This window comes from Aricia agestis, chromosome 13, assembly GCF_905147365.1.
Source record: "Aricia agestis chromosome 13, ilAriAges1.1, whole genome shotgun sequence".
Classification (NCBI taxonomy): Eukaryota; Metazoa; Arthropoda; class Insecta; order Lepidoptera; family Lycaenidae; genus Aricia; species Aricia agestis.
In genome coordinates this window covers 12,514,166-12,539,524 of record NC_056418.1, presented here as the reverse complement: position 1 = coordinate 12,539,524, position 25,359 = coordinate 12,514,166, and the positions used below count along the sequence as shown (strand labels likewise).

General features: G+C 34.0%; 1 protein-coding gene across 6 annotated transcripts in view; it reads right to left on the bottom strand.

Moving 5' to 3' along the window:
* LOC121732969 (POU domain, class 6, transcription factor 2) overlaps positions 1–25,086 on the bottom strand; it is a 163,098-nt gene extending 138,012 nt beyond the window's left edge. For 5 of the 6 annotated variants that reach the window (XM_042123012.1, XM_042123017.1, XM_042123015.1 and 2 more), the window contains exons 1-3: positions 24,822–25,086; positions 17,271–17,365; positions 15,031–15,111 (exon numbers count right to left, since the gene is read on the bottom strand). In XM_042123012.1, coding sequence (XP_041978946.1) covers positions 15,031–15,085 — 55 coding nt within the window. In that variant the 5' untranslated portion in view covers positions 15,086–15,111; positions 17,271–17,365; positions 24,822–25,086. The remainder of the gene's footprint in view (positions 1–15,030; positions 15,112–17,270; positions 17,366–24,821) is intronic. The other variant, XM_042123016.1, reaches the window with a different exon arrangement.
* Between the last annotated feature and the right edge of the window lie 273 nt (positions 25,087–25,359).

The window sequence follows — 25,359 nt, the reverse complement described above, 5'->3', positions numbered from 1 at the left end:
AGTTCTATGACAACTATTTTTTTTATATTTTTCTTTACTTGAAAGATATTTGAAGAACTTGAATATAAACCTGAAAGTTCCGCATTTATGAACTTCAAGATCAAGATGGATTTTATACTTCCCCAAGTGGAGAGCGCCATTTGGGGAAGTGTAAAATCCACTTGGTTGTGATTTATGCACGATTCACATGTATCATGCATGCCTAGACCCCGTCTATCAAAGCATCATTTTTTTGTAAGAGCCTATGCTGCATCATTTAGACAAGTGTAAAAAAACTTGTAAACAATGATATTCTACTTACACAGATATGTTACGTCCATACTATTTTCCGGCTAATATCTCTTCCGAACAATTTTCAAATTCAAAATTGCAGACATTGACAAATTTGACAGATAAGTGAAACAAAAGATACGAAAAACCATTTACATAAAAGAGACAGTTCTATTTTTAAACGTCGAGTCTTATCGCTTTCTCTTTCTTCGCCTGAGCTATGACGAAAATTCGATTTTTTCCAGATTGTTCGAAAAAATAATTGAAAATGTAATTAATCGAGGTATTTATTGCAATCAAGACATGTGGTAAGAGATTCCATGTGTTTTGTTTACTTTCGAGTCATAATTGGTACATTTTCGAAACACGCGCGACGTCATTTTCAATTTATTTAGGTAAGACGACGCGGCACATTCGTGACTGCGCTCGATGCAGACTAAACAACAGACGTCCGTCGTAACTTCCCACACGCCGGAACCTGCGAAGAGGTCCCGGGTGGGAAACCATGGTCAGGGGCTATACCCCTCTACATGGGAAAATACAAGTTTTTAAAAATACCGTTTTAGGAAAAACCCCCGCGACAGAACGCGGGGAAAACCATGAATAAGCGACCAATACCACGCCTGACCAGGCCACAATCGAGCATCAGACGCAGCAGGTTAACCAAGTGGTGCGTGCGGGCCCCGGCCGGGACCAAGGGAACGTGTATGGGTCCACTCCAAACAACAGACGGCCCAATTGGGCCGTATTTGAAGCTTCACAACGCGCGCGGTAGTAACATATCTGGTTTGAGTATTTCATCATTGCTTGTAAAATAATCGTTTACTTAAAACAAACCCGCAAATCATTGCACCGAAATTCCTGTATCGCGCTGGAACCTTAATTTTTTGCGCAATAAAAACGGTTCTATATTTACATATCCTTTCCCAGATTTTTTTTTCACCCATATTCAATTTTATCAAAATCAGCTTTTCAATTTACAAGCTTACAATAGACGGATAGAATGTCACAGTTACTACGTGTGACTAACGGCCGTTCCCAATATTTGATCTATCTCTGGTTTTGCCCTACTAGAGATAGGAATAGCTCACAATTGACATAAAATATATGTCTCTAATGTCTAATGTGAGCTATTCCTATCTCTAGTAGGGCAAAACCAGAGATAGATCAAATATTGGGAACGGCCGTTACAAGAGAAATCAATTAAAATATCCATTTTTTATAACATGTATGTTGTGTTTGCATAAGTGCTAACTTCACCAACACCGTTTGTAATCAAATATCATGTTATCTCTATCTTTTTAAGCATCAGTGAAAAAGAGAACGTGATTGTTTAACAAGGTTCATAGCCGTTTTTAAAAGTCAGAAAAAATATTATTCAAATACAAAAGCTTTCAAATATCAACAACTTGAATAAAAATTATTGAGGTCCTTCAGACTTCCGAATACCCCGTAGGCGACTGTCAAAAAGCGGGCCGAAACCGCGAAACGCAAATGCATTATCACGATTTAAACACGAAATTAATCCGGCGAACATTTACAAATATCGGTCAATTACCACGCGAGTGAGATAACAATTGAATTCGGTTTCACTTTCATCGGCCGGTTAACGCTAAATATAATAATAGATGTACGGATACATCACCGCTCCCTTACCGGCACTTTCGGTTTCCGAACGCATCGCTACTCGCACAGATTAAAATGCTCGCGCAACGTCGACGCACGTTACTCAATATCGTTAAAATATGCACAATTCCCAGGGGATTCACTGAGGACTTAAACAATATAGGTAATTAGTAAGTCTTTGGTGAGTGAACCACCAAAATAAAGACTTACTAATTACCAGGATTTTTTCGAGAGCCCAAAAAAATTTTTTCCCCAAAAAATTTGCTGCTCTACCAATATTATTTACGCAGGGTATGACTATAATTATTAAGATCTGCTATCTTTGTCCCTCATAATATGATTTCCAATATTAATCCAGTAAGTTATGTCCACACTGTGCACTTTCATTTTCAATTTTCGTCATCAACTTTAATATTGGCGCATTCAATATTTGAATGCGTCAAGGAACGCAACGCCAATATTGTCATTTTTGAAGTTTTGGATACGGTCAGAGGGCATGCGTCGCAGGCATGCCTCACGTGCGCTGTTGACTGCGCTATAACGTATGCCCTTGACGAACAGAAAAAGGCCCAGTGTGGACAAAGCTAATGTTCCAGACAAAAGCGAACGTTTAAATTTAAAAATTACAAAGGAAAAACAGTGGAACTTGAAAAGTTAGCTTCTTTGCTATTCTAATAATTTTTAGTAAAGGGTTAAAGCTACTAAATCGCCGTTCAAGCCTCCAAGTTTGGCCATGAACCTGATTGATAACTATGTTTGTCAAGATATATCTAAGATAACACGCATAATCAAAACTCGTGGAAGAGTATTATAATTAATACCCCTCTACACGTTTGTCATTGCTTACTCTATCATACGCAAACGTACATCTATTAATATATAAAATTCTCGTGTCACAGTTTTCGTTGCCATACTCCTCCGAAACGGCTTGACCGATTCTCATGAAATTTTGTGAGCATATTGAGCAGGTCTGAGAATCGGCCAACATCTATTTTTCATACCAAAAATAATTTATATGGCAAAACAACGTCGCCGGGACAGCTAGTAAGCTATAATAATCAGCTGATTCATTGACGTGTGCTCTTGCTCGTACCCAAAAATGCTACCGAACAATTAAATTTGACCGCAGAAATATAATTTACATTAATAACATATTCCGTTGAACATTTTCTAGATTATTTATCGCGATTATTGTTTGGATTAAGCGGAAAAATAAATGGGCAATTTTAAATTCAGAATCATTTGGTATAACATTCAAATGGAATCCATAGATTACGTAGAAACGTTTAAACAAAAGGCATCGCGCAATCGAGCAAAAAATCTGCGATCATTAAAATTATTGTAATGAACTTTAATTTTTTAATGTGGCAACACAAAGCATTCGTGCTCCCGACTGCGATCAAAAAGATTTTAACGATTTATTCAACTAACATCTGTATATACAATACGTGTAGAAACATAAAAATTGCTCATCCATAAACGTTCCTTATAATAACATGATTTACTTTCGTAGCAATATCGAACTTATTCCTGTATACCCTAGGTCGATTTTCGATGTATTTGTCGTCGATTCATTAGCGATTTGAATGAAAGGGTTGGCAAATCCAACTTCTATTGTTAATAGTCACGCGTCAACTTAGTATTAAACATAATTATGTTTTATGTCGACATAAACATAGCTTAGCTTGCTACATTTCAACTACGAATTTGAGAAGAATATTTGAGTGATAGAAGCTAATCAGTTTTAAAAACGAAGAAAAAGGCTTTAGCCAAAAAAACATTATAAATTTAAGCTTTGAATAGACGAAGAATTAAAAACTTTTTATCAATGATGGTAAAAAGTTTAGTAGTTTTAAAACAAAAAAAAAAAACAAAAAAAGATAAAGTGAAAAGTTTAATGAGCAATGAGAGCAATGACAACAAAGTACACACCGGATAAACATTAAAGAGTTAAAATGAAAAGTGACTTAACGATGAACTGGACAAAATGCGCTATTATTTGTGAAAAGAACAAGTGAATAGAACATCAAATCGGCTTGATATTGCATTTTATATCGATATTTAAAGGTTATTAAAGAAACTAAACTATGATGTTTCTATTTTTAACTTTCACAGTAAAAAGTATACAATGTCACAACAACTAAGCTACATTTTTAATACCAAATTAAATAAAAACGTAGTAAGTAAACAATTCAGACACAAAACCTTTTGTTATTAAAAGACTTTGTATGACAGTCTGTGAACCTGTCTGTGAACCCACTAATCCAACTGATCAGACAAGAACCAAACACTGAACTTAAGTATAACAAGTGCTTATCTTTTTATTAGTGCAGGGCGTTTTCATAAAACAATCACTTTTATTTTGGCGAATTGCGGGAGATAAAAAGTCGCGAGCGACAAGATGTCCAATTCTAATTATGTTTAATGCCGCTGTTTTTTTTACTTTTAACGTTGGTCCGCTATAAAAAGATTATCACAAAAATAATTGAAACGAAATAATAAAGGGAGGTTAGGTGGGGGTGGCGATTAATGACTGGGGGTGAGAGGGGGAGGGGGTGGTGGGATAGTCGGCATTACGACCTAAATAATCAACATAATTACACTTTTTACCCCCGTTACATCCCTTTACTGAAAAAGACTGTCTGTTTGCGACTTTCAAAGTGAACTGTGTCAAGTTGAACGAATTATCACAAGCGTTTAAATTAAGTGCTTATTATTCAAGTACATTGATATTTATATTTTAAAGTGCGATGTTGGGTATAATATGGTATATATAGTACTATATATTTATAAGACTTAAGTGAGGAGTGCTGAGTATTTGTGTATTGAGGAATATAAAATTTATCAGAAAGTAGAGAAAGAATTTCTGGGTAGACATAATAAAATATTGAACGTTCGATTTTGTAGGTGTTTTGATGGAGAAAAAAAATCGGGGAAAAATTATAAAATATTTCCTTTACTAATAACATAATATTATTAAACCAGATAATAATTTAAATGAATGGATGAAAAAAAGTTAATCAGAATTTTGACATCAAATGCGTGAAAGTTTTGTTAAAATCTTCATTCAATCGAAGTAAAGTAATCATATTTATATTCATATCCTTTATTTCCAAGAAATTGATACAATAATGTTCTTAGGTCTATCGGTTTTACAATTTCTACCTCAATGAAGTGTGGAAATGTTAAGACTTAAGAGTTTATGCCCCTCCAGTACATAATTTAAGTATTACATAATAATTATTAAATCCGGACTTAATCAATCTAATAATACAAAAAACCTAAAATAATTTAGTCATTTGGTCAATTTTCTTCCATACTTATTTATATCAATTTTTACTAATGTCAGTTTTTATTAAGTATATTATGCTCTTGTTTATAAGATAGTAAATAAGTAATAGTAGAGGAGGGGAGGGTGCTGTCAGCATCGAAGTAATTATCAATTCCGTCTAAAAACGATAGAAACTTATTTTTTAAATAAAATTTTTAGCTTAAGCAATCGATTAAGAGAAATTAGGAGTTATCTGAAGACAAAAAACGTTTTAGTTGGGATCTGTCTGAGTTGGCGCTCAACAATCAGTGTATAATTAAAGATAATGAGACGCCATTCAAGTGTCCAACTGAGTCCTGAGACGGGATCCACGAATGTTGGAGGTGGGAAGTTTATTACAATATGGTTGAGCAAAATGTATTTGCTGGTATTTTTTTTCAATCTAGGACTTTGCATGCATAAGAAGACTATATTTTTTCTCTAACGTAAGTTAAAGATACCGAGTTTTTTATACTCATCTTAAATTTTTTTTTTTTGTAACTTCTCAGATGTTTTAAAACTCTTTTTTTTGATGAGATGTTTTAAACCTATCTACTATTGAAATGCTTAATATAGATCAGATTTTGCTTAGTAGTATTAGATTAACTGGAGATCGCCCAATGGTCGAAATTCGACCTTAGTTTCAACGACATTAGGACTACTACCTATATTTTGTAAAAAAATATTGACTGTATCATATTTTTTTCAACTCTTGTCTCTGGGACTCAGCTGATGTTAGACTGGCCGTGTAAGCATTGTCTATTAGTAGGAAATATTCAATAAAAAAAAAACTATAATCCATTTTCAATTTGTCAACTTGTTGTCAACAGACTTCAACCATAAATAAAAGAGTATAATTCGTATGTATAGGCTTGTCACTAAAAAATCTGTCATTTTTCCTAGTGTGTGTGTTGTAGTGTGTCTAATGTTTTATTTGTTAAAAAAATGTATGATAAAAGCATAATTTCAAAATAATATTAGCTCGATGCACTCCTTCACTATGTAAACTATAATTGTGCAAAGTTTCATTCGCCTACGTTTCCCCGTTTTTTCGTCAAAACGGATACAAAGTTTTTAGCTCACGTATTAATATACAGATATTATAACGAAATAATCGGCCAAGTACCCTTTGGATACGGAACCTTAAAAAGATCAACTTCAAGTATTTACACAATTTAAGTTAGCTAAATAATAGGTAGTATTACAGTACCATTGGTATAAAAAAGTGTAAACTAGATCTATAATCTAAATACTTAGTGAGCATCGTTGTTAATAAAACTTTGAAACAAGCTCTCCTTAAGAGTTGTGAGTTGTGACATAAAAATGTAAGTATAATATCGTCTGAAAGTCAGATCGAAAATATGCTATCAAAAATTTCGCACATCCAAGCGAATTTCTTTCCAAGTAAGACAGAGGTCTAAATGAATGGGTTTGATTCAGTTATAAGGGGCCGGCGGACTGTGGATAGCTCAACTTGTATAATTATATTAAAATCAACTTTATTAAACGAAATACTGGGAATTAATTAATTTATTTGGACCCTTTATTTACTTTCATTGTACTAGAGTAGGCAAAGGAAAAAGTGTTATGTAACAATTTGTTACCAAAGTACTGGGTACAAAAAAATCTTAAATTTTTCTTAGGGCTAGTTCACATCGAAAATAAAATCGAAAAAGTAATACTTTTGTATGTGCAACAAAGTCTAGGAAATAATTAAATAAAATAAAAATACTTAAACAGAAATAAAATAGTCAAATTGGGTGACTTTGTTTCATGTTTCCATTCTGTATTACTATTACACATCGTCGCGTCGCGAATCATTACGTATCGTGTATCGGGGCTAAAATGGTCGCTTTGAAGAATCATGATATGAATCATGATATGATTCATTTTTCTAAAATCGCAAAATGCAACTCTGCTTGCAATTCATTTCTGGACTTTTGTACTGATTTGACATTTGTCAGTTTGACAGTTTTGACAGTTCATTTGCTGAATTGATTGAGAGGAATTGCTCAATGTGACCGTTTTAGCCCCGTCATTAGACCTACGTATTTAAAGAACACAATATTTCAATCCTATTGACGTATCTAACAAACAACAAATTCGTATTTGTTTAATGTTTGTGAGATACGCATTCATTTTGCAGGATTTCTAAATTAGGATATGTAAAAGAAACCACTTCAAAATCAGGAGTAACTATAGGACCATTATGACAATAAACACCTTTACCAACCTTCAATTAAATTAAAAATAGAACAGAAAGTTTGTTTATATTACTAATGTTTACCGTCTCCGCTACCCCAAACAAACTTCTAATTAAAATGATTAACTTAATGATCTAAGTCATTAGCGATTTTAATTTCAAATGTTCCTGTTTGTGGAATTTAAAAAGGGTTCATGCTTTGTTTAATGTTTATAAAAGCTTTAAGCCAAGTTAAAATAGAACTAAGGACTGCAAGTAATATTACAATCATGAGAAATTAAGACCAATTTATTATATTTTTGATTTTATGCAATTTTTTTTTGAATTTCAATCTGTCATCGAGGTAGCAATTGTTCTAAAATATTATAATATTATTAGTTATTACAATAACCTTCTTCATTTTTGGAAGTCGGCTAAAAATGGATTTAGGAAGTATTATCAACGCAATTTTAGATCTATCATCTCAATCTACACCGTTCATTCGCCTCTTGACAAAACTAACCCTTAAATCGCCAATGTGAAAAAACCCTTACAATTGCTCTATATAAATAAAAATGAATCCAAATATCCCTTGGTCACGACGTCACGCGTATACGGTTAGACAGATACTTTGAGTCCCGCAGAAGGACATAGGATACATTTTATCCCGGAAAAAGCAACTTTTTTTTTTCATTTGGTTTTTGGTACTTGTAAAGGATTTTTAAGCCATTTCTTTTAAATCCTTAGTAGCTTTGCTGACTGTACAAGAGCTAAGCTTCACTGAACTATTTAAACATTTTCTTCGAAATGTTCACAACCTAATGACATATTATTTTTGTAATCGTCGTTCGGAAAATAACGTGCAACCTTGCGGTAATTAACGCGATAAATATTAATTATAACACACATTACTATGTTAATTACTGTGTAATGTCATAGAGCATTATGTATTCATAATTAAGCGGTTGAGCACAGAGGTATCATTTTAGATTTAATTTATTTATATCTTAAAATTACTCTGGTATACCTTTAACTTTTACATTATTTATGTATTTTTACATTATAACACTTTTACTTTATCTAAACGTTCTCAAACTTGGTTTCTATTTGAGTAAGTTAACTAAATTAGATAACTAGATATATTTTCAAATGACCTATTTAAAACTGAATTTTATTTACTACGCAAGATGCACATGGATGCTGGAATTGACATAAGTACTTGTTGCTCGTTGTTTTGGGCTGCCAATAAAATTTTTAAATGCCTTTAAAAAAATGCTTTACGCGTTGTAATATAAACGTGTTGTTATGTAATAGAGAAACGAACCGTAAGTTTTCGTCATGTTTATTCTTTTTCTCTCTTCTCAATTCAATCTCTACTTATACTTTGTTCAGACTCCAGACCTAAAAGAGTATCTTTAGGTTTAGGTTTAAAGATCTTTATTTTCACGATCTTTATTATTAAAGATCTTTTATTTAAGACTTACAGGTCACTTATATGAAAAACAGAAAATTAAAAAAAGAAATGTTGATACACTGCGTTCGTCAGTTAGCAACTAGACATTCACTCGGTGTTTAATATTTATAATTAATTAGCTGTTGCCTGCTACTTCGTCTGCGTCAGCAAAATGTGATAACAAAGATAACAAAAAAGAGAAAAAAATCCCCTTTTTAGGATTCCTTTGTAAAAAAAGTGAAATATATCCTCCTCCTTTTCGGAAGTCGGTTAAAAAGTAGCCTAAGTAATTCCTTACTACGTCAGCTATGTGCCTAAAAAAGTCCTGTCAAAATCGCTCCAGCCATTTCAGAGATTAGCCGGAAGAAACAGACAGACAAACAGATACACAGACAAAAATTGTAAAAAATGTTGTTTTGGTGTTTGTACCCTATATACATTCATATGCATTTAGTAAAAAACGGTTCTTTCAATATTACAAACAGACACTACAATTTTATTTATATGTAGGTATAGATATATAGATGTATAGATGTAAGTATATAGATGAAATATGAGAGTCTAAAGTATATTCCGTCCTTTCCTAACATATCTTTAGTTCTTTAATGTTTTAATATTTCATTTTCACATCCATTTTCAAATTCATCCTTACTTTTACCAACATCGTTTTCATCATCGTCATGATCACCACTATCGTTACCACTCCCAGCACCATTCCCATCATTCCCATCACCATTATCTAATAGCGCAATAAACCTGATAAGGATATGATATCTTAAAACAATTGTCTAAATTAGGCGCCCAATTGTTGGCATTAAATTTAACCAATTAATTAAATCGAGTGCCTCCTTCCCGGTTGTTATTTAATTAATGGCATGGGGGTTATGAGGAGGTTTTTTGTTTACCCACACTTAGGTAAGAAAGAAAGTTTGTAAGTTATTGTTAACTAGATGACGCCCGCAACTCTGTTGCGTCAAAATTCGTTTATCGCGCGGGAACCGTACATTTTCCGGGATGAAATGTATCGTGATTCCTTTTTCGGGATTCAAAGTATCTCCATGCCAAACTAAATTTCAGCAAAATTTATTCCGATTGGACGAAACAGACAGATAGACCGACACATTCGCATTTTTAATTTTAGTATGAATATTAGTATGGATTTTAATTCTTCTCTAGAACTTCTATTTAGAAGAGATCATTATCATCTTTACCACTATTTAATTTATGCTTTTCTTCACGACGTGAACAGTAAAAATATCCATAGCCGAACTTACAACCTCCTCTTTTTGAAGTGGGTTCAAAAATATTTAGGTACTATGCTTGTTCTACACATGGTATATTTATATAGTATATGATCACATTCTCCATAACGGCTGCATTTTTAATAATCTATCTAGGGAATTTGAGGGACACGATCTAGCATGGTCTTATCATAGAGAAACCGCCAATTTTAGTTAGTTAAGTTTTTTACTTACTTCTTTTTGTCTTTTGTCTGTTTAGCTATATATGGCATTTTTCTTCCTCGTCCATAAACTGATGGGCAGACGTAGCTAGAATATATTGGAATAATATAATATCTGGAATCGACGAATTTTGTAAGCCTTTTGGTACCGGCCTTAAGTACCCTTTAAGCCCTTTTGGAGTATCCGAATTTTGTGCTCGTAGAATCATTGTCCGTAACGAAGTATTGATTTGTTGATGTCTGTTTGTCTGTCCAAATGTTTTAAATGATATGGCTGTATACAATCTGTTACGTTCATACTATTTTCCGGCTTCAATCTCTTCCGAACAACATTGACAAATTTGACAGATAAGTGAAATAAAAGATACGAAATGCCATTTACATAAAAGAGACAGACTAAATAAAAGACTTGAAGCTTCACAACGCGCGCGGTAGTAACATATCTGCTTTGAGTTTTTTATTATTATATCATTGGCTGTATATCAAAAATGTTTTATAGCTCCTAAAATATCCATAAATAGTTTTTATAGACGACAATATCAGAAAAGCCTACCTAGGTAGGGTAGGTACCCTAACCAAAACTAATTAATTATGCGACTCTGTATGTCTATGAACACTAGTTTAGAAAGAGAAAAGTTCTTGGGCCCTTGAACTTTAATTATTTTTCAATTTCCTATGTAAAAAATAGATTTAATTGTATAGAAGTAATACAAATGTTAAAGTTATACAATGATTTTTCTTACGTGTCAGGCAGATACAAAACATCGTATAATCATAGCGTGGCTGCGCTTCCACAAGAGATGTGTTGCGAGGGATGTGTTTTTGAGGAGTACTCTGGTGTTTCGTCCCAAGGTTTTTGGGCCCAATGGGCCCAATGACCAGATATGAATTTTTTACATTTTTTCATCGAAACGAAGCCTTACGCTCTATATCGAAATGCTGTATATTCCTATTCCCTACCTACATAAAAGCTATTATTTAAACCAAGCAGCTTAATCAAATTAATCATACTTTTATAGCTTGTTAATACTTTAAACATCACTCCCGAAATATTCAAAACGGCATCCTAACGTGTTATTACAATACTTTTGTTTATGTAGATCCCTGTCCAGGAGCAGATGAGCTCCCGGCCGATAGTTTATCCACCCGAGATTAGATCTCCCATCTCTGGACGAAAATCATCCCTAGCTGTTAAGTTCGTATCATATAATTACACAATAATTCATACTATAATACTAATAAATCGTTGCAACATCTCATATAATTACAACCAATAAATAATACGTCTTTTTTAACGGGCAATTTCGAAATTGGTGGTTAACTTTAATTATTACTTATATATCGGTATAATAAGCTACCTGATCCCGTATAAATCAAATATTCCATTACGGCCCTTTGGTGTTATTAGGCCGGCCTCGACGTTGATGCATGGGCCGCGGCCGCAACTTTTTCGCGGATCCATTTTAATTATATCTCGTAATTAGATAAACGGTTTTTTATAATCCCGAGGTAAGCAATTTTAATATGGTAATTTCGTTTTCGTGTTGTGTCTTTCATCGTAGTAGTATATCTGCAATTTTATCTAACAATATAAAATTTGGTAAGGAGATACTTTGGGTTAATGGAGGATTATAGAGGGCGACTAATCCCAAAAATTAAACATCGTCCTTCTCTCTTCACACTCACGCCCGTCTTTCATATGCCAGGTGAAAAAGAACGACGCGGATTCATCGCCAAATTAGTTTTTTCTGAATAACTCGATAAATATACAACATTTTTAAAATCCGCTAGGTCGATCTCTCAATTATAGAATTTTATACAATGTGTTAAAATATTAACTTAGTTTAATGCGCGGTTATGGCAATAAATGAAAAATTCGTGAAAATTAGATGCATCTTTGTGATTTTTTTCTATCGAGACAATTTTAAGATATCGTGTTTTTGCTCAGATCGAATTCTCGGAAACATAATGTATTATCTAATTTTAGAAAATGAAACAATTCGGGGCTTATTTTCAAGTATAAAGATGAATTATAAAATCGTCACTTTACGGTTAGTCGCCCCCTTAAGTTGAAAATTTACCATATTATTATTTTGCTATTTGCTAAGAGCTATATTGTGAGAAGATGTATTATCATAATATCGATCCTATGAAACAATAAAAAAAGGGCAATTGCACTTGCGACCTTTTATTAGGAGTGACGGGGTGCAAATTAGGAAGCTTATTATTCCTATACAATGTACGGTGTCAATGTGATAAATGTTGGCAGAATCATATTGTCAGCAACATCTATACATTTAAATAAAATTGGAGTGTCTGTTTGTAACATTAAAAGAACCGTTTTTTACAACATGCATAATGCATATGAATCTACATAGGGTACTAGCACCAAAACAACATTTTAAAATTTTTTTGTCTGCACCAAAATAACATTTTAAAAAATTTTTGTCTGTCTGTATGTCTGTCTGTTTCTTCCGGCTAATCTCTGAAATGGCTGGAGCGATTTTGACGGGACTTTTTTTGGCAGATAGCTTATGTAGTAAGGCTACTTTTTCTACTTCAAAAAAAGAGGAGGATAAATTTTACTTTTTATATTTGTTAGTGGATAACTTCGCTGTTAGTGGGATGTTGACGCGGACGAAGTCGCGGGTAACAGTTAGTATAATATAAAAATAAGTCGGGTTTTCTTTCCTGACGCTATAACTCCAGAACGCACGAACCGATTTCCACGGTTTTACATTCGTTGGAAAGGTCTCGGGCTCCGTGAGGTCTATAGAAAAAAATCAGAAAAAACTTTAAGAAAAAAAGCAGGAAGACAGGGAAAATCATTTTATGGCAAAACAACGTTTGCCGGGACAGCAGGTCTACTATAAATAATATAATCGAAGTTGCGGGCAATACCTAGTACAATATCATCCTCATTCATCTAAAAAATCCATAGCCCAGAAACGTTAGTAATAATAATAAATAATAATATTATCTTATAGCCCATCACAGTTACGGCCCTATAAATAAAGCCCTTAATCCCAACTTAACACTAATTAACCGACTACTTTAAAAACAAACAAATTTTATCATGTGTTAATCTATTATGGCGTTTGGCGCCCTAAAACCTATAAAGTTTGACGTACACTTGTTACTTCACGTGGCTAAAATGGGCAAATGAGTAATAAAATCCATGGCGATAGTCGTTAAATGTAATTTGATAATGTTTTTAGAGCCTATTTAATATTAGAATGGTAAAAGTTATAGTTTTTCGAAGCAAGAATAAGTAGCAACTAGACGGCGCCTGGAACTCCGTTGTTCAAAGTTTCTTTATAACGCGGGAACCGTACATTTTTTCGGGATAAATAGTATCCTTAGATGTCCTTTCTCGGTTCAGCGGCTTAGGCGTGTAGGGGTATTAGACGGACAGACACATTTTCGCATATTTATAATTGATAATTTTTGTGTATGATTATTTATAACTGTTTAGAATAGAAAAATAATGTTTGTCAAAATGATAATTATCGAGGAAATAAAAGGCTTTATTATTATTATTAATTGATAATTTTAGAGGCTATTTAACATTAGAAAAGTAAATACAGTTCTATGACATAAAGTTCGTAATAAGAATTATTAACAACAATGTACGAATTTTATGTTCGATTGAAAAGATAACATGTCCTTTTCTTTATGTGGAAGTTCGTTATAATTAGGACTATGATTAAACGGATACCCTGATCGATAGCGATTACTGTTTTTGAAACATTTGTCATACTCCCTTGCTAAAAAGAATATTTATAAGCTTTGTCCACACTGTGCCTTTTTCTGTTCGTCAAGGGCATGCTTTATAGCGCAGTCAACAGCGAACGTGAGGCATGCCCGCGACGCATGCCCTCTGACCGTATCCAAAACTTCAAAAATGACAATTTTGGCGTTACGTTCAATTATTGAATGCGCCAATATGAAAGTTGATGACGAAAATTGAAGATGAAAGTGCACAGTGTGGACATAGCTATACAGCGTATAACAATTCAACGTTCGCTGTCTCTATTTGTCATGCCATGCTAATCTATCAGACAGAGTCAAGCAGATCTTGTACGATACAGTTTTTTGGACTATAAAAATCTTTATTTTTAAGATTTTTTTTGCAAAAGGTTTAAGATTTGTATAAAAATCATCAACATTCAACATTTTGATACACATCACACAAAAGCTTAGTACAGTTGAGACTTACAAAATGACCAGAATAGGTTCTATCAGGGTTTAAATAATGCCTTCTATCTAATCACTTGTCAAACTTATAATGCCTAGGGCTTTTACATCATTAACTCAGGCTGTAAATTGAATGTCCTAGAAAAGGCTAGATATAAAGAGAAAGTTGTGTATTTTGTTATCGTTTATAAAAGCTATTTAGAGTTACTTTCATTACTTCACTTAGGGCTATTAATGCTAATTTTAAATTATATTTTAGTAGATGATAAAATAAAGCGAGCATGCTTTTTTAACTAATAACGTGTCTAAAATTTAATTTAATTATTATTGTTAGTATTCCAAATTATACTGTGTTCTTAATTCTATCTATCTTCTTTCAGTATAATTTGGTCCAAATTCCAATCTCTTTGGTGGTTATTGGCTCTTGCCACAAGTGAAAAATCATCAATTCTAATAAAATTTTACGTGAATAACAAACATCCATACATACACAAATCCATCCAAGCTGCATAAAGTATTTGATATTTAACCTGTTCTCTGTTCCTCCTCTCTATAATAGGCCGCTGTGGCGCAGCGGTCAATCATGTCGCCTGCAGTCCCCCGGTTTGAACCTGCCGTGATCGGTTTCTATGTTAGTAATAATAAAAAGCCTTAAATCCATCCACCAACAGCTATTACTCAATCCACCATAATTATTACCCAAAAAAAATTAGATATTTGCACGCTCGCTTCGCACGATAATATTGAACTAAATTGTATTAAAATGAAAAACGAGTATATCCATACTAATATTATAAATGCGAAAGTGTGTCTGTCTATCTGTCCGGCTGTCTGTCTGTCTGTCTGTCTGTCTGTTACCTCTTCACGCCCAAACCGCTGAACCGATTTGGCTGAAATTTGGCATGAGTTACTTTGAGTCCCGAGAAAAGACATAGGATACTTTTTGTCCCAGAAAAATGCACGGTTCCCGTGCGATAAACGAGCTTTGGCACATCGGAGTTGCGGGCGCCATCTAGTCTATAATATATTAAGACGCCCCCCTTACGGAGATGCCGTAATTTACCGTTTTTAGAGACTTTTTAACTCATAATTTGAAAGCTACAAAATTATAATAAAAATACAGCTATAATCTTGAGTACATGAACGTTACTTTCATGGTTATTAATTTCCTATTTTTGTTTTTAATACTCATGATATTAACTTCCAAAGTAATACCAATTTATTTAAATTCAAGCATACATGCAGTATCTCCCTAGTATTTACAAATTACGGTTATTTTAAACACACGCCAATAGATCGTCAATTTCATTAACTACATACTGGACGTTTGAATTTTTTTTAGGTCAATTTTGAACTAAGATAAGTAAAAAAAATTGGATTTTGGCGCGATCTCGGCAACGCGGCAAATGTATGGTCAAGGTCGTTTGCTCAAGGGATGGCCTTAATACGTGAGAAAAAAACTTTGGACCCTTTGGAACTTTGGAACTTTGTGCATGAAATTTTGCACAGTTTTATCATAACTTATTTTAATAAATAAAACATTACACACACAATGTGCACACTACCATATTTTTGAATGACAAGCCTATATATATATATTAGATAGTTGTTTTTTTTAATTAAATCTGAAATAGTCAATACTTAAAACGGGGAGCCAAAAGAAGAAGATAATTAAAAAGTTCAAATTTGGACCATTGGGCGATCTCTAGGTCCTTTAATTTTTTATGTTCTTCAGAAAACAAAATCTAAATTATAGTATGTTTTTCGCTTCTTTTGTTTTACATTCAATAAAAAAAACATCACACCTTCTTCTATACCTACTGCCTTCATTTCCATCAGTGTAGAATATCATAATATAATAATAAAAGAATGATGAAAGTGGAAAAAACAAAAAGTCAGAAAAAAAACTACTCATTATATAACATAACTTAATAACTTATAGTTATCTCAATGAATTATAATTATTTTATTTTTGTCTTTACTCTTAGGGCATTCTTATAATGTCACTCTTTACTGCATAAAAATATAACAAGTTTCCAGATTAAACAAAACATAAACAAAATACTATTGCTGACCAAGTTTGGACGACTTATTGCCTAGCTTCTGAGATTTTTTTGACAGAAATAATTGACTTGGACGTCAATTATTTCTGTCAAAATGGGTGGGGGCAGCTGCCGCCCCCCCCCCCTGGATCATGTTGACGTCCCTACTAAGTATATTATCTAGTACTTTTATCTATAAAAATCAAAAATTAAGAAAACGAATTTTTGCCACTTGTTTGCAATTACATTTTTTTTACAACAAAAAATTATTAATTTTTTGTTCTTTATAAACACCTAGCTTATAAAAATCTGATTTGCCCCCCCCCCCCAAAGAACCTGATTATTGCTGTTGATTGGTTAACTATAGTCAATGTTAATTGTAAACCAATCAATAGCCGCTAATAAATAGAAAATCCTGTCATAATTTCAAAAATGGCCATAAGTAAGTAATTCTAATTTTTGACTAGTAATGTAAATAATTCGTCCGTTTAGGGTGAAGCCAAAAGAGCGTAATTTGTGAGTTGTGACTTGTGAGTCGCAGAATTTCGGCTGGCAGAAATTCTGCTGCATTCAGTTTCATACAAAAGTCCTGTTTGATTCACACGAGCGTAATTTTCTGAGTCATGATTTCTATGGAAAGATATTTATGCGACCAAAATTCTGCGACGACGACCATCTCTGTTTTTTTAACAAAAGTATATTTTTTTTTAAATAATAATTTGACTTACCGGAGCCACTGGCAAACAGGAAGTCCCGTTGAAGGGATGACGTCTTAAGGTAAGGGTAAAACAGCTTGCTGGCGTCCCGCTAACACCTGCCGCGACTGCAACAAAAAGGCTTATTGTACTCTATTGTCTTACTAGGTACAATATAGTGATGTCACTATACGATAATACAGCGTTTTTCAACCTGTGGGTCCCGACCCCATCGCATCATAAAAAAATGTTGAAAAACACTGCTTTAATCAAACTAGGAACACGAAAGCCTATATGAATATATAGAAATACTATATGAAAAATTGCGAGGCATAGAATTTCATATACTTTTAATACTTATTCTAAATATTCTTGAGTTTTGTGCCTTGATAAGACGTTTGAACTTTATATTATAATATCAAAATAACGAGCTCTCTCTTCTCGAAGATAATGGAATCCATTATCAATAGCCAGCTTCTTCGATACTTGGACGGCCAGGGATTACTAAGCGACAAACAGTGCGGGTTCCGTAAGGGTCGCTCGGCTGGTGATCTCTTGGCGTACCTAACTCATCGTTGGGCTCAGGCAATTGAGTCGAAGGGAGAGGCATTGGCTGTTAGTTTAGACATTGCGAGGGCCTTTGATCAGGTTTGGCATAAAGCGCTGCTAAATCAAATCTTCCATCATACGGGCTGCCAGAGAAATTATGCAAGTGGGTCACAAGTTTCTTAGCAGATAGAAGCATAAAGGTCGTAGTTGACTTCGAATGCTCGGAAACTCAGTCTGTTGATGCTGGTGTCTCTCAGGGCTGTGTGCTATCGCCTACCCTATTCATACTGCATATCACTGACATGTTACAGACCAACGGCATTCATTGCTATGCGGATGATAGTACAGGTGATGCTGTATATACCGGCTCCCCCAATATTTCTCGGCTAAATTTCATTCAACGCCGCCAAGACACAAGTCTGCGCGTTCACCACTAACGGCCGTTCCCAATATTTGATCTATCTCTGGTTTTGCCCTACTAGAGATAGGAATAGCTCACAATTGACATAAAATATATGTCTCTAATGTCTAATGTGAGCTATTCCTATCTCTAGTAGGGCAAAACCAGAGATAGATCAAATATTGGGAACGGCCGTTAAAAGTCACCAGTGGTCGTATATATTCGTTTTGAGGGCACCTCTTTAACAATCTCCCCTAGCATTGAAATACTTAGCGTTAACATATCAAGCTAAGTCCAGTTCCGATACCATCTAGAGGGTAAGGCCAAGTTAGCCTCTAAGAAGCTTGGTGTTCTTAACAGAGCGAGACAGTGTTTCAGTCCGGACCAACGCCTGCAACTCTACAAAGCGCAGGTTCAGCCACATATGGAATATTGTTCTCATCTCTGGGCAGGGGCGACAAAATACCAACTGCTTCCTCTGGATCGTATTCAACGAAGGGCCGCTCGAATTGTTCACTGCCACAGTGTTTCAAACAGCTTGGACCCCTTGGAATTACGCCGAGACGGGGAGTGCTCTGGCCTCCGAGTAACTGTTCGGAATCATACCTCCTGCAACTTTTCGCCACGCATCACCTTGATGAGTCTTCCACGTTTTTTGCGTAACTTTCTGCCGCGCACTGTAAAACTCTGGAACGAACTGTCACCAGCAGTATTTCTGGACCTATACGACCTGCAAACCTTCAAGATGAGAGCATATTCCCTCTTAAAAAGCCGGCAACCTGCAGCTCTTCTGATGTTGCGAGTGCGCAACTACCATATTATGGTAGTTGCGCACTCGCAACATCAGCGGAGCGAGATCTTCGCGACGCCCCTGTACATATCCCGCCTGCACTGGTCCGTGGAGGTCGAGGACTACATCAGTAAGAAGACATCCCTCCGCCTGAGGGTCGAACGTCTGCTGTCTCGCCACAAGGTCAACTTCAGTTCCTTTGTGGTGAGAGAAAAGATTTCGCTGTAGACACGATCGAATGTGTTTTGACTAACTACCCAGTTCCATTATGATGTTTTTTATCTTACGTAAAACTTCGTGCTTCGGCATGAATGGACCTACACTATAAAAATCCAACCCAAGTTTGTAATAATTTAGTGTAGATGATATCGTCTACTTCATTATTTTTAACAAAAAATTAAAACCGACTTCCACGGAAAAAACAATAATAATATTGTATTGACCAAAACAGTATTAAATAATTCTTACTCTTCAATAGTGCCATATGCAGAATTATCCTAAAGCTCAACTATTTCTGTACCAATCTTCGTTATTTTGAAGAGGGTACCAGGTTATATTATGACAAAATATTTTTAATTTTTATTAAGACTGGTACCGACTTCAAAATAATAATCCTCCTCGTTTTTGGAAGTCGGTTAAAAATAAACTCCTTTCACGCTGTAATAATATTTTTACAGATTATTTTTAATAAATAATTATTATAAAATAAAAAATGTGTAAAATATCCCTGTTTCCCTTGTCCCCGACTTCTGTATAATGTTCCCAATTAAATATTTATATCGTCATACGAACAACAATTCGAGTGCACAATTAATTGTAATTCATTCGAAAATAGCAAAATACAATCCGCAATCATTCGCTAGTTACAAATAAAGCAAAACTAAATTATTCAAGATCTTTTTAATCTGCTATGCAAATCCAATTTTATAATAATGAAACAGCCGTCAAAACTTGATGATAAAACAGCATTGTCATTAAAGTTTTACAATGCTTAATTATATTTTCCGTTCCATATTACTTCATTATTGTTATGCAAAATGACATTTACAAATGAATCTAAATAATCACCGTCTCCAAAGTATTGTTGGATTCCATTATTGTTTGCTCAATAGTTTGATATTCTAATGATTTTTGCTTGAATTACATATATGAATTGTGGATTTTGAAGAGTAGTAGAAAATTGTAGTTAATATAATGGTAATATTACGCTTTTTGATATTTGGGTTTTGGGTATAATATTTAATGCACATTTTTTTAGCTAAATAGAAAAATAAGTGTGTTTTTTACTCCATTTTAAGAACAAAAACGATTAATTAGGTCTGTTTAAAAAACTTAGTTCGATGATTAATTATATAGGTCTACCAGAATCTGATGGCAAAAAGTGAGAAAATAAATTGACTCTAGCAATACCGGGGTAATTGAATTAAACAATTTGGGCCTCTATCATGAGCTCTTAAATCCATTCTTTTTACGTCCTTATCTGACTGTATAAGGACGTAAAGTAAATGGATTTAAGAGCTCATAATAGGGCCCCTGGTCTGTTTTTTCCTTATAGCGGCTGATTCTGTGTGTGTACTGTGTAACATGCAAATATAAAAATGTATCCAATGATCAAGGATATTTATTATTTAAATATTATTATTATTTTTTTTTAATCTGCCATCCAAATTTGCCATCAGATCCTGGTAGGCCTTTAAGAATGTGAATAGTCAAAAAATAAAAAATACTTAATAAAAAAAAAAGGAAATTAAAAATGGAACGCATTCCCATCAAATTTAAAAACAAAAAGAACGTTCGAAAAGTCAAGCGCGGGGGAACTTGGAGCATGTTGCATCTTCCTCATTTCTAAACGAAAGGACCCCGTCCTCGCGCGGCGGGGGCGGGGGGCGAGGCGCGCGGGGCTGCGCGATTTTTCCCTCAAGACCACGTGACAACCATGTGCGTCCAACTTTCCGCAAAGTTTTTCTCGACACGTCTAACGATTCGTTCCGAGTTCCGAACGCGAGACGGAACTTTTCACACGCCGTAATCGAATTTCTATTTCAATTTTCGACATTAAAAACTTTCGTAGGATTAATGGTATTAAAAATTAGTTCCAAATGATGTGTCGATGATTACTATCGATTGATATTGTCCGTATCTAACGCACGGCTCCGTCGATGCCGGGTACTTTTGCAATCGAGCGTGTCTAGAAAATTCTTAATTGAACTAATGAGAAGTAATTACAAATTTTATTGCTGGCCATAATGATTACGATGTTTTAAAATAATAAAAGCAATTAGGCATGACGGGCGGAGTCGAGGCGATCGTGTCGTCTCTTTCGCACCGCCGGGTGTCGTATTATGAGAAGATGAGGCTGATTAGACATAATTGTTCGGTTATAAAACTCGTCGGAGATCGTAAGACCGGGATATTTCAGTTTAAGTGTTCGTTAAAGCAGTAAGGTGCGGCGCGAGGCGCTCGATTATTTTGTACAATAAGTGTACTGGCACAATTAGAATGTCTGAATCATGCCAATGATCCTGAAGTGAGTTGTGACCCTGGTATGGTCAGCAAAAAAAAAAAAATACATAAAAAAATATGAAAAAAAATAGATATCAATAAATCGGTTGCGAGATAGTCTTTAATCTACATAGAATAATGCTCAAAGCGTAATTTATGTACCAATAATGAATAATAAGTTAGAAATTGTCTATATAGATTTATAGCTTCTGCGGCAAAGATGAAAGTGATAATCATGATTATTAATAAAACAATAGAGAACAAGTCCAATTTTTAAAACAAAAGAAGAAGCAATATAATTTCAATTTGGTATCATAAATAATGGCAGTTGAAGTTAATTGTTATATTATCATTTAGATTAATTCAATTAATTTTCTTACTTTTATAATATTGTTCTTCATTTTAAATAATAACAAAAGAATGTAATTAAAAACTTGAATTTTGGTGATTCCGATTAAAGTTAAATTTAAAATGGTTTCGAGTTTTTAACACCATATTATTAGGTATCTTTTTCATGCTAGCAAAGTTTATTATTTATAGGGAATATTGATCTTATACTAACCAGTACTAGTTTTACATTTTTAATAATGAAGAATTTTGTGTCTGTCATACAGAAAAAATATAGTAAACTTAGTTTCAGGAGCCTTTATTTGGGCTAGATATAACTAGATATAGGAATTTCTCTGGGTACAGCAATACTTCAATTGTAATGATTACTTAAGGAGTTGCTTAGTGGAGATTTTATTTAGACATAAAATAAAACACATAATACATTTTCTATCAATGTCCTCATTAAATAACTACTTAATTAGTTGTAATTAAATTATTTATTACAGTCGTGGTTTTATTGGTAAGATGCTGCCTAAATTATTGAAAGTAAAAATTATAGCTATTTATTTTTCTGCGGACCATACTAATTAAACTCAATGAACGAAAAGCTTAGACAAATAATGATGTGATCAGTACAAATAGAATATGAGTGGACATTTCCTGAGGTCTTAGATTTTTTTATCATTAGATAACTTTTATGTTAATGATTTTTCTTTTAAAATACCATGCAATTTTCTTTCTATTTACATTTTCATATGTGGCTTGCATGGCACACAATGGAAAATAGTTGATATTTTTTTAACCATAAATAAGTGTTTAAATGTAATATTGTTTTTTTTTTATGAAATAAGGGGGCAAACAAGCAAACGGGTCACCTGCTGGAAAGCAACTTCCGTCGCCCATGGACACTCGCAGCATCAGAAGAGCTGCAGGTGCGTTGCCGGCCTTTTAGAGGGAATAGGGTAATAAAGGAGGGTAGGGATGGAAGGGAAGGGAAGGGAATAATAGAGGATAGGGAAGGGAATAGGGTAGTGGATTGGGCCTCCGGTAAACTCACTCACTCGGCGAAACACAGCGCAGGCGCTGTTTCACGCCGGTTTTCTGTGAGAACGTGGTATTTCTCCGGTCGAGCCGGCCCATTCGTGCCAAAGCATGGCTCTCCCACGTATTAATCAGCTATAATCAATATCAGCTTATTCTTTTGTGAAATTTCGTGGCTTTTTTAACTTTTATAGAACACAGAATATACTTACATTAATTAAAAAATATCGTATCGTGTGTAGGTGTGGTAGATTTTCTTAAATTTCTCATTAGAAACTCTTGATAAGGAAAATACTTTGTTTTGTTTGTTTGTATTAATATCTTTAGTTAGTTTACTTCTTGTATATCTAGGGCGTATTTCATATTATAACTATTAAGCTGATATAATAGAGACATTGACTGGAGATTAAAAAAACATATTTTTTAGTTTAAAGAAGGCAACTAGAAATGTACGCATGTACTTATTGTGCAAACTTTTTCCCCACCATTTTTATGCTGTCCCACTGCTGGGCAAAGGCCTCCCCCAGGCTTTACACTTCTCTCGATCCACCCAATATGACATTTATATTTTGAGTATCTTCTAAAATAAGATATTCAAGTTATATTTAGGTACTAAATATTTTTTGACTAAAAGTTCTATGAGAATTTTTAATTAATATGTCATAATAAAATAAAAATCTATCAATGTAGTGTTTTTTTTAACTACTAAAAAAATATTTTTATTCAGGGAAAATAAATTGTTAAAACGGTTATCGGAATAGTTTTCAATTTAGAATGTTGCAGTTCTTGGTAATTTTAATATTTAGGTTTTTTTTTTATATTTAGGTAAATTGAAGCAAATACTAACGTAAATATTTAATAAAATTTTTAAAATTATTTATAATGGTGAATATTTTAGCTACTGGCTATAGATTTTAAATATATTTAGAGATACAAATTAAGAATTAAGATTTTTTTTAGGTGAATATTCAGATATTATTCTTGTTGATGTATTCAGTGTAAGATTGTCTTTTACATTTATTATTATGTGTAGGACGTAGGAACTTATATAAAAATAAAAACGATAAAAAATTTAATACACAAACATTTGTATAATATTCAAAATAATTTTCTTATAAGGAATAATATTTTGTAAAATTTCGTTGCTGTTGATATTTAAAAAATTTAATTTTTTTTTTTCTAACCCTACTCTTCCCCTTGTCTTCCTATGATTGGAGATAATGGAAGTTGCTCGCGATGTTACAATATAAAATAACAATGAAGAAGCCATAAAAAAAAATCGAAGAAATAAATGCTTCATTTGTTATGTAAAAAAATAACTACGTAATAATTTTCACATAGATTGAAAAAATGTGGGCACCGAGACGCGGTGAAGGAATATCGCTTTTATCTCGACCAAATAGAGCGCTATTTCCAATCGAACTCGTGCCACTATTGAAAAACAATATTATAGATATCATGTAGAAATAAATAAGAACAAAAAATACCTACTGAAAAGCGCAACACATGACGAATTTGAACCAATCAGCTGTTCGGCGCCGCACGCCCCGCCCATAGCAAACTTTTCCACCATATCGCGAAAAAATACAAAACTTTTCTTTTTGCCGCCCGTACCGTGTCACGTCGAAAAATGCGCGCTTTTTTTTCTTTTTTTCGAATGACTACAAACGGGTGTATTAACTGAATGACTATTTGGACTTTTTTTGTGCAAAAAATGTGTAATTTAAAACGTTTTTACTTTTTAACTATTATCACTATTGATTTCTTAACATGAGGGTTTATTAAAAATAGTAAATAGGTATATCAAAAATAGTAAAATATATTATATAGTAGACAATTATTGAAATAAAAACTATTATTAAACATTAATATAATGCGTTGAATCTAAATAACGCAAAATATTAAAACAATTCATACGCAATGCAAAATATTATAACACTACTTCTCTACACTTAAGATATAAGATACTTACAATCCTTTAATGAATTTTGTGAGCGGCGCGTGGAATTGTTTTCGCAACAGAGTCACTGGTAATTAGCTGGCGTTTGTTTCATCACTTACAGTTTCACAGCCGCACAGCGCACTCGGTATGCAACAACAACACAAAAGTCACGTGACCCTTCCCGCACGCACCAAAAAGTTTCGTTGCGAAGACGCGCGAATTTTTTTTTCTAGCTGTCAAAACGGCACCGGAGTACGCACATACGGCCGGCCGCGCCAGTCCTCTGACGTGCACTAGCCGCCGCTCGCTAAGTCGAGGAGAAGAAGGCAGCGGTCTGGGTCAACCCGCCTTTCGTTCGTCTCTTTCCCTCGCTCCTATGCCCGCCCGCACCATTTTTACAGTTCAACCGACTCAATTCAATTCAACTCAACTCAATTGTCGTCCCGCGAATGCCTTCGGACCGGACGCTAGAGCGGGACGCATATATCGTCTTTCGATGATCCCATTTTTTGGAGACTTTTGCCGTCTTACGCGGGCCGCGAGGAGGCTCGGAGAATTCGTATTAGTA